This window comes from Myotis daubentonii, chromosome 3 (genome assembly GCF_963259705.1).
Source record: "Myotis daubentonii chromosome 3, mMyoDau2.1, whole genome shotgun sequence".
NCBI classification, from domain to species: Eukaryota; Metazoa; Chordata; class Mammalia; order Chiroptera; family Vespertilionidae; genus Myotis; species Myotis daubentonii.
The window spans coordinates 157,171,411-157,182,377 of NC_081842.1; the positions used below are offsets into that span (position 1 = coordinate 157,171,411).

At 43.9% G+C, this 10,967-nt stretch overlaps 1 protein-coding gene across 2 annotated transcripts in view; it reads right to left on the reverse strand.

Annotated features, from left to right (window-relative positions):
- The window catches only part of PRKACB (protein kinase cAMP-activated catalytic subunit beta), a 115,614-nt gene extending 104,952 nt beyond the window's left edge, over positions 1-10,662 (reverse strand). Inside the window, exon 1 of one of the 2 annotated variants that reach the window (XM_059689046.1) lies at positions 10,332-10,662. In XM_059689046.1, the coding sequence (XP_059545029.1) occupies positions 10,332-10,377 (46 nt within the window). In that variant the 5' untranslated portion in view covers positions 10,378-10,662. The remainder of the gene's footprint in view (positions 1-10,331) is intronic. The other variant, XM_059689049.1, reaches the window with a different exon arrangement.
- Positions 10,663-10,967: the final 305 nt, after the last annotated feature.

The window sequence follows — 10,967 nt, forward strand, 5'->3', positions numbered from 1 at the left end:
AAATCATTTGCATAGATACAGAGTATTACTGAATATAATATACGTTACAACCAAAAAGTGAACAACCAAATTATTACTGCAGGAAACATTCTATACAATGCTTCCCACAAAATTCTCATTTACTAATCTAGATCTTCCAATAGACTGTGATCTACATGGAAACAACTCTTTAGCTCCCATCCTCTGTAAATTAAAAAAAAATAATAATTAAATAGATGAAATATAACAGATTAAAATATAAACTTTATGCTACACCCCCCACATCAAGGGAAAGAATTTATTGTTTACATAATAGTAATAAACCTCATTAGAAAAAGGGAAGGTATATTTATTAATAGTGGTGATTCTTTTGGTAGGTGTAAAAGCTGAAGGGGTAACAAAACCTATAAAAAGAGAAAAAAACTGAATTTTTCTAGCAATCGCTAAAAATACTATCTGCATTTATGAGCATAAATGTTTTACTTTTAACATAAATGATTGCAAATCAGTTAAATATATTTATTCTCTAAGCCTAGTTCATTAATGTTTTACTGTACTTCCTTTTATTTGCTCTACAATTAGCTTTTATACATTTTGAGGACTAGCCCATGGTTCTAGTGTTTCAAATTTAGGTTAACAATCCCAGATTTTCTGTTTACACTACTTGACTTATATACTTCAGTGAACTTTCTAGATTGAAGAGTTGTGTTGTTTTTTTAGTTTATCCTCATACAATAGGCCTAACCTTTCTCTTACTCCTATTAGTTACCCCTGATCTTAACTTTTTCTGGATCTGTTATAAACAAAACATCACAACTACACATTGTATGCAAAAGGTTTCACAGTAAGTAGAATGAATAAGCCAGTCAGAGAAAGACAAATATCACATAATCTCACTTATATGCGGAATCTAATGAATAAAATAAAATGACGAATAAAATAGAACCAGAGGCATGGAAACATGGAACAGACTGATAAACTTTAGAGGGAAGAGGAGAGGAGGGGCAGGAAGAGATTAACCAAAGAACTTATATGCATTGCCCATGGACACAGACAATAGGGTGGTGAAGACCTGGGGCAGGGCAGGAACGGGTGAAGGGGGGCAATGGGGGGAAAGGGAACATTTGTAATACTCCTAACAATAAAAATTAAAAAAAGAGTACAATGTTCTATGTTTTATTTCCAATATATTCTCCTGATGACCAACATTCAGTCAGTCCCTTTATCTGTGGAATATGAGAGTACCTTCAAAGATCAACAGTTATTCATAAATTTCTTAAATCAAAATTTAGAGACTATCATTCGTTAAGTATTAAAAAAATTCCCTAATTACCTTATATTTGCTCACACTGAGGCTCATTTACCACTTCCCTACCCGCATTATTTTGTGAGAACCTTCTATAATTTATTCCCAAATCTTATTCCTTTTAAAATGTACATTCTTTCTTTTAATAAATACATTGGAATGATCCTATATAATAAAAGGCCAGCCACCATAAGTGTAACGATCGGAACGACCAGAGACAAGAACCATCACGGCTCCTCACCAGGCTGGCCCTGCCCCCAAGCAAGCAGTTACGAGCTATCAGGCAGGCAGAGTGGTTAGGGGTGATCAGGTCGGCAGACCAGCAGTTAGGGGTGATCATGTAGGCAGGCAAGTGGTTAGGGGAGATCAGGTAGGCAGATGGCCCCTTGCTGGGCTGGCTCCACCCCCAAGTAAGTGGTTAGGGGTGATCAGGCAGGCAGGCAGAGTGGTTAGGGGTGATCAGGTAGGCAGACCAGTAGTTAAGGGTGATCAGGTAGGCAGGACAGTGGTTAGGGGAAATGAGGTAGGCAGATGGCCTCTTTCTGGGCTGGCCCTGCCCCTAAGGAAGCGGTTAGGGTTGATCAGGTAGGCAGACAGCCCCTTGTAGGGTTGGCCCTGCCCCCCAGCAAGCAGTTAGGGGCAATCAAGTAGGCAGACCAGCGGTTAGGGGTGATCATGTAGGCAGGCAAGTAGTTAGGGGTGATCAGGTAGGCAGGTAAGTGGTTAGGGGTGATCAGGTAGGCAGGCAAGTGGTTAGGGGTGATCAGGTAGGCAGACGGCTCCTCGCAGGGCTGGCCCAGCCCCCCAGCAAAGAAAGAGGGAGGCCTAGGCCACCAGCGGCGACTCTGTGGCAGGTGTGTAGCCGGCCAGCAATCGCCCCCCAGAGAGAGGCCCAGGCCAGCCAAGCCATCACACTCCACACATGTCGGTGGCAGGGGAGGGGGGATAGCACTGCACAGATGGCAGCAGTGGCAGTGGCGGGGGTGGGGCCAGCTGCCTGCAGCCGGGGGAAGGAAAGCCCCGATAGGCCTTGATCGCAGGCCAGGACTAGGGACCCTACCCGAGGGGTCCCGGATTGTGAGAGGGTGCAGGCCAGGCTGAGGAACCCCCCGAGTGCATGAATTTTCGTGCACCAGGCCTCTAGTTGGATTATAAAGCTGGAAGAGTTCACGGTCTCATTATCAAACCCATCTTTCTTAATTTTATATTATAGCTTGGAGACATTAAAACACTTGTCCAGAGTGAAGTAACAGAATGTATTAGGAAACAGAATTTGATTTTCTTATTTGAAGTTCATGTTCTTATTATTAAATTATATCTTAACTTTTAAAAAATATATCGTTATTGATTTCAGAGAGGAAGGGAGAGGGGGAGAGAGATAGAAACATCAATGATGAGAGAGAATCATTGATTGCTGCCTTCTGCACTCCCCTACTGGGGATCAAGCCCGAAACCCAGGCATATGCTCTGACTGGGAATTGAACCATGATTTTCTGGCTCATAGGCTGATGCTCAACCACTGAGCCACTCCAGCTGGGCTATATCTTAACTTTTTAGTATCTATTTTAAAAGAATCTTGGGGAAGAAAACTAATATTTACCTAACATAATATGTGTTTGTACTATATTTTACATGTTCTGTCCAATATTCCACATGACTCTACAATGTTCAAAAACTTACAGGATGCATACTTTAATTATAAAAGTAATATTGTATCTGACTTTACATTAATTTGTGTCTTTAAAAGTTACTGTTCTCATCAATGATTTGGCTTTTACTCCTTTCAAAACATAAAAGTTAAACTTTTAGTAGCTACAGTTTTGTTTTGTTTTTTAAATATATCTTTATTGATCTCAGGGAGGAAGGGAGCGGGAGAGAGAGACAGAAACATCAATGATGAGAGAGAATCACTGATTGGCTGCCTTCTGCATGCCCCCCCAATGGGGATCAAGCACACAACTAGGGCATGTACCCTTGACTGCAATCGAACCTGGGACCCTTCAGTCCGCAGGCCAATGCTCTATCCACTGAGCCAAACCAGGGAGGGCAGTAGCTTATAGAAGTTATATCAGATATTATAGTTCTACTAGAGGCCTGGTGCACAAAATTCCTAGACAGGTGCAGTCCCTAGGCCTGGCCGGCAATGGAAGCGCGAGCATCTGGCATGGAAGGGCAGGTCCCAGCTGAGCTCTGGGCCCTCAGGCCACCACGTGCGCCCCCTGCCTGAGTCATGACACCCAAGTCCCCAAACGGAGATGCAGTGAGCGCAGCTGGACACCGTGGGCCGGGCCACAGCATGGGCCTCTGGGCCGCCCAGTGACACTGCATGGAAACTGGGTGGGCAGCACACTCTTTTCTGGCTGGCCTCATAGACAGCTTCTGTGTGAACCCACAGGGAGCCTGACCAGCCCCTGCAGTCCTGACGGCTGCAGTCCAGCTCACCCAGAAGATAACGTGCAGGTGCAGGGCAGACTCCTTGCGGGCACCTGGCACCTGAGTGCAGGGGCTTCCTAGGTGCACAAGCCCTGGTGTCCCCGGGGAGGCTAGCAAGGGGAGTGAGAGCGAGCTCGGCGTACACCCTGCATTCTCAGCACGCCTCTGTCCCCATCACCCCTGGCCCCAGGTAGCCGGCAAGAGGTTGCAGCACGTTGCCAAAGCCTGCCATGTTTCACGTCGCCCCCTGGTGGTCAGCACACGTCATAGCGAGGGGTTGAACACCCGGTCTCCCAGTTGAATGACTGCCTGGGGGGACAATTTGCATATTAGGCTTTTATTATATAGGGCAGTTTCTAAACAGAAGGTCTTAAAAGGGGGAGCAAAATGAGGATGAAATGTAGAAAAGATCCCTTGACCATCCAAGATCATCCCCACTCCCATAGCTGGGAAAATAAAATAATATCCATATATAAAACAACCAATCAGATATAATTTCTCAAAGATGCCATAGGCACCACCCAGAGTTCAATATGCCCCTCAAACCTGCTCTTTCCCTTATATTCATTTCTGACTCCATTATAGGCATCACAACCCATCCACCAAGACACAGAAGCTAAAAACTTGGGAGTTGTTTCTAATTCCTCCTTTTCCTCACTTCCCAGATGCTATCAGTTAAGTACATTCCTTCTTTGCAAATTCCCCACATTTCAAGTCCTTTCCTGCACCCCTATCGCTAGCACCTTGATTCAGACCCTAAAAGCCCCTCATTTCAGTGAGGAAGTCTTCTAATTGATCTTCCTGCCTCCACCCCACTTGTTCCAGGGTGACTCATCGTCACATCACCATCAAAGTAATCTCTCTAAAACCCAAATTGTATGTCTCTCCCTTATTTCAAAGTCTGTAATAGCTCCATAATGTCTATGGCATAAAATTCAAACTCTTTCCATTATATAGCCTCTGTCCATATCTACAGTCTCATCTTTTATTATACAGTTTCCCCTCTTCCCTACCACTCACCCTACCCTCCATCACTCAGTCTAATGGACAGCTTGCTTCCTTTTCCTGAATATGCCACGCTGCTTCACTCCTCTGCATCTTTGCTCACTCTGTACCCCCTCTAAAATCCTGGCTGCTGAATGCTCACCTCAGGGTTCACCTACTCTTTGAAGTCCTTTTTGAACCTCACCCTCCCTACCCTCATGTAAATGGCCATACTTTCAGTTAGTTCCCCCGCTGAACTTCTATGAAAGCACTGTAACAGCCGTGTGTGTGTGTGTGTGTGTGTGTGTGTGTGTGTGTAAGTTAATTTGCTGACATGTCTGTCTCCCCTTCTGGAATACAGGCACTCTGGAGAGGTATGGTGTCTTGTTCAATCTTTATTTCCATAGTCCCCCTTATAATCTGTCATATATTGAAAGCTCGATTATCTGGAATGAATGAATGAACAAAGAAAAGAACTATATAGGATACTCTTGAAGGAATATTTTTAAAAATTAAAATACTAAAAATTATATGACACTGTCCTGGGTATATTTACCTCCCATAAATTCCACATTTTTCTATTTAACATAATTTTTTTTCATTAAAAACTTAAGATTTATTTCCTGAGGAAATCTGGTCACATGTGTGAACTGACATTTATTATCACCAAGATATATAGATAATTTTGTAAATTATACTAGTTGTTTTATCAATTTAATGGGATACCAAAATGATCTGTGGTCAATCCTGACTGTGATAGGATCTTAATAGCTCTCCTGGCTTACCTCGGATCTTTTCATGTACTGCTTCTGCCACTCAGCCATGGCCTCCTTGTTTTCTGAGCTGGCTTTCCCACCTCTAATTAGCCTGCTGCTGGCAAGGAAGAACAACAATCTGTCCGCATCTAAGTGGAGGACACTGACCAGGAGAATGGGAAAAATGGTTCCTGAACATGAGGTAATTTGATAAAGTCGATAAGCTGCACAAAATGAATCGCAGAATCACAAAACTGGATGAGCTCATATGTATTTATCATCCAAATCCTGTTACGGTTTGTTTTGACTTTTTAATTCTTTTTCTTATTTTTTATCCCAAGGAAGACTATTCCTAAGTACTTCTGCTAATCCAGTGAATTGCAAGAAATATCTTCTACTGATTTTGAAAACATATGTATTACTTGATGACTGAGGGATGCAGAATGAAGTCAGGGCACCAGACCCTCTTCCTTACGCTGCTAACACTGATAGTGTGGCTCAGTCCCAGCTCCAGAAGTCAGGCTCTCAGGCTTTGAAATGGAATGACTGCATAGGCTGATCTCTAAAATCACTTATATTTCTAAAACTTTATGCTTTTATGTATCCACTGAAGTTTAAATAAGTACAATTCAAACTTTGAAAGGTATATATTTTCAAGAGTATTTTGTAAAGAAAAACACAGAAGAGTTAGATATATGTGGTAAAGTTGTTCTGTTATCAAGTTTTAAGATATATCAATAACATTTCTTTGTCCACTACAGTAGGACAGCAGCAACATGTGCCTGATAACATTGCTCCAAATAAAAATTACAAACTGACCAACCCATTCGTTACATTTCAAACAATTGTCCCAATGAGAATAATTTGATAGCTTCTTTTATCCCTTCACAAGATTTATTCCAACTGACATAATGACCTTCAGTTTCCATTAATAAACTTACATAAAAAGCAGTAACAGTTAAAGCTTAGGAAAGAATTATTCTTTGGAACAATTTAAACATATTTAGATAAATATTTAAAGTTTCCATTCTGTTTTCTGTAAATATTCCAAGATTATTCCAAACTATGAGCTTCAAATTATTATTGTCCAGAGGGAGAACAGCTTGATAACTTAATAAAAGAAATACAGTAGTTCCCCCTATCCATGGGGGATACATTCTCAAGACCCCCCAATGGATGAGCGAAACTGTGGATTGTGCTGAACACTATGTATACAATTTTTTCCGTATACGAATGTACTTATGATAAAGTTTAATTGATAAAGTGGATATAGTAAGTGCTTAACAATAGCAATAATGAAAAAATACAACAATATACTATAATAACAGTTATGTGAATGTGGTCTCTCTCCCTCAAAATATCTTACTGTACTATATTTACCCTTCTTGTGATGATGGGAGATGATACAAAGCCTATGTGATGAGATGAAGTGAGGTGAATGACAGGCATTGTGGCGCAGTTTAGGCCACAGTAGCGATTACTTTAACACAAGCACTGTGATATAACAGTCAATCCAATACCCAGAGGACTACTAAGGGACTAACAGCAGGTAGTGAGTACACTGAACAAAGGGGATGGCTCGTGTTCTGGGCGGAATGGAGTGGGATGGTGCAGAATTCCATCATGCTACCCAGAAAGGCACAAATTTAAAACATACAAATTTTTTCTGGACTTTTCCATTTAATATTTTTGGCATATGACTAACCACAGGTAACTGAAACCTCAAAGAGCAAAACTGTGGATAAAGTAAGACCACTGCATTAGATCATAGAAGGGGTTACTATCATTATGAAAAACATAAGCACTATACAGGCCAGTACTTGCTAATACAAATCACTGATATGATTCAATTACCAAGCACACTTTTTGTTATGCAATTAGCACATGATTTAGCTTAAATTAATACAGCTTTAAGAGGGGAAAATGACAATACGTCAGGCACAAATAATTCTTTACACTTTCCATATTCTTTATACTTTTTATTACAGTACAGTTAGTTATTACATTTGTGCAATAAAAAAGATAATAAAAGCTCTACCTCTACATTTGCTTTTTAAAATCTTCATGTCACCTTGGTTATAGAGGACATTTTATGAATTGGACCCCAAAGGCAAGATAAGTAAAGGCAAAAATAAATGAATGGGGCTATAGCAAACTAAAAAGTTTCTGCACAGCAAAAGAAACTGACAACAAAACAAAAAGGCTAACAACTGAATGGGAGATGATATTTGCAAACAACAGCTCTGACAAGGGGTTAATATACAAAATATATAAAGAACTCATACAACTCAACACTAAACAAACAAACAATTCAATTTACAAAGTTGGCAGAGGACCCGAACAGACACCTCTCCCAAGAAGACATGCAAATTGCTAATAAATATATGGAAAGATACTCAACTGCATTAGCTATTATGGAAATGCAAACCATAACTAAAATGAGATACTACCTCACACCTGTCAAAATGGCTATTAACAACAATACAGGTAATAACAGTGTTGGAGAGGTTGTGGACAAAAAGGAACCATCATTCACTGCTGGTGGGAATGTAAACTGGTACAGCCACTACGGAAAACATTATGGAAGTTCCTAAAACAATGAAGAACAGAGTTGCCATATGACCCAGCAATCTCTCTTCTGAGTATCTGCCCGAAAAAATTCTAAAACATTTATTTGAAAGATATATGCACCCCTATGTTCATTGCAGCATTATTCACAGTGGCCAAGACATGGAGACAACCAGTGTCCTTTGATGGGTGATTGGATAAAGAAGATGTGGCACATATATAGTAGGGAATACTACTCAGCCATCAGAAAAAAATGAAGTACTGCCCTTTGCCACAATATGGATGGACCTTGAGAATATCATGCTAAGTGAAATAAGTCAGTTAAAGCTCAGAACCGTAAGACTTCACTCATATGTGGGATACAGAACTGAAACTCATAGACACAGACAACAGTATGGTGGTTACCAGAGGGGAAGGGGCTGAAGCGGGAGTAAAGGGTAAAGGGGACCAAATATATGGTGAAGGAAGATGAAAGTGTGTTCATTGATAATTTGGATGATAGTACATCCAACTTTCTAGAGCTCCTGAAAATTAACACAAAACCTCATTGGTGAAACATACACCATATAATCCGATACCAATATTCATATTAAACAAAATGAACAACTAAATCTTTCCAAATCAATTTTGCTTTACTGATACAGGAAAAAAACACACACACAACTTTGTACTTCATGCTCAATTACAAAATTAGCTATTTGAAGGACAAAATATGTTACAAACATAGAAACATTAAAAAAATACACAACATTAAAAAATATTCCAGTTTACACAACTGGAATAAATCATCAGGCATCCCCTCAAATGCTGAGATGTAATTTACTCAAGGTGATTTGACAAATACCTTTTGTTATTCGGTCATTCAGAATTATAAAATCTGAGATGAATCTGACAAAGGCAAATAAATATGTTTTTACACAACCATCCTGCTATAGTAGTATATATTGAGGGGGACCAAAGTCTTGCCACCCCAAAATGTGCCTTTTGGGATATAAATTTTTAGCTGGTTTTTAAGAAACAAAGGACTCAGAAAGAACATTTGACCCTCTCCCTTTACCTGCCTACAGGAATTCAGATAGAAACATGTGCTTAGTGGAAAAAGAGCATCACCTTAGCATCATAATATAAACTAAAAGTGTCAGGGAGAAATGTAGCAAAGCCTGTTGGACTCCTCTCTATGACCCACTGTTCCTGAGTGGCCCAACAAGAATTTGTTTAGCACGTGTTTGTTTGCTCTTTTCATCTACCTGTAAATTGCCTACTTTTTCTTTGGAATCCCAGACTCCTGATCTCTTCTCCTTGGTCCAAAGGTCTGTATCGACCTCAACTGCCCAATGTGTCTTCAGGTTTCCTATCTCGTGCTACCTCCAAATGCATATCAGCATGAATTCTGGAGATTTTCTCCTGTTGCTCTGCCTCATGTTAACTTATGAGCCCAGTTAGAAAAACTTAGAAGGTGGGAGCAAAATCATTCTTTTTTTCGCCTTCACTATATATCCTTATAGCCACACAGACATTCCATGTTCATAATTTTTGCCTGCTTGGTGTGAAGTGTGGCCTGCCTGCACTGTGAGTGCTCAGAAGAATCCACCATATTCTGGAAGCTCTTCAGCTCCGAGTGACCTTTAAGTTTCACATGGCAGTAGCAGATTCCTGAATGTCCTAAGAAAAGGCAAGCCTGCATTGCTTTTTTCGTCTAGTGGATAAAGTTGCTGTTCAGTATTATCATATTTTCCATTCCTAATCTGAAGAGGGAGGATCTCTACAACGTAGTTTCCCACTCAGGATTAACGTCACCTGCGGGGAGCAAGCCTAGCAGCCCCTCACCTTGTGAAAAGGCTTGGTTGCAACGGTGATGGAAGGAGAAGAGCCAATTCCGCCCACAGCACTACCTGTGGCTCCAAAGAAGGGGGTCGGGGGAGACAAGCGAAGGTTGGGATGATACAAGGGCCTTCTCTGTCCGAACCATATTTGGGGAAGTGTTTCAGAATGTGTGAATCCCCTCGCTCTAGTGAGAAGGGGGAATCGCGGGGACTTCTCCCCTCCCTCTCCACCCCCCCCCCCGCTCCTCCCTCCTCCCTCCTCCCTCCTCCCTCCATCCGGCCCAACGCGCGCAGCCCTCACGCCGGACCAGGGGGGAGGGAGGGAGGGGAGGAAGGCAGCTGGTCCCCAGGGTCCCCTCCAGCAGCTCCCGATAGCTGCTGCAAGGCCTGGACCATGCCCGCGGCCTCGGGGCACCGACCCGGAGGAGCGCCCGCTGCCCTCCCAGCCGCCCGGAGGGTCCCCGGCCCCGGCCCCGGACTCACCGCTCTCCACCTCGCTGCCTTTCTTGGCGGTCGCCGCGTTCCCCATGCCTGGGGCGAGGGGAAGAAGGGGTCAGGGAGGGGAATGGGGGCTGGGGCTGGGGCCGCCCCGCCGCTCCACGGGCAGAGGCGACTCCCACTTCTGCACGGGTCAGAGCGGCGAGCGCTCCCGGCGCGGATGCCCTGAGCACCGGCGGGAAGTCGGGGCCGGTTCCGAGCGCGGGGACCCAGCGAACTCCTCTACCGGGGCGACGGCAGCGGGAGCGGCGGCGGCGGCCCGGCTGCCACGAGCAGACACTCCCCCTTCCCCGCCCCGCCCTCCCTGCGCGCCTCCGGGCAGCCGCGCGCCCCGGCGGTCCCGGCCCCTCTCCTTTCCGCGGACGGGCGCGCGCCCCGGATGTGACGCACCCGCCCGGGACGCGGCGGCCCGGCCGAGGGGGGTCGGTCCGGCGGAGGTGCCCCCGGGTGGCCGGGACTGGCTGGCTGGCGGCCAGTCGAGGCCGGATGTCGTCGTCCGGGCTGGTGGCCCGACGAGCCGGGCGTCTCCCGTGCCCTGCAGCGGGGCCTGGAAGCCGCGCAGGGGCTGGGGTTGCTTTGTGTCCCGCATCGCCGCGGCCTCTCACTCCAAGGCCGCCTTCT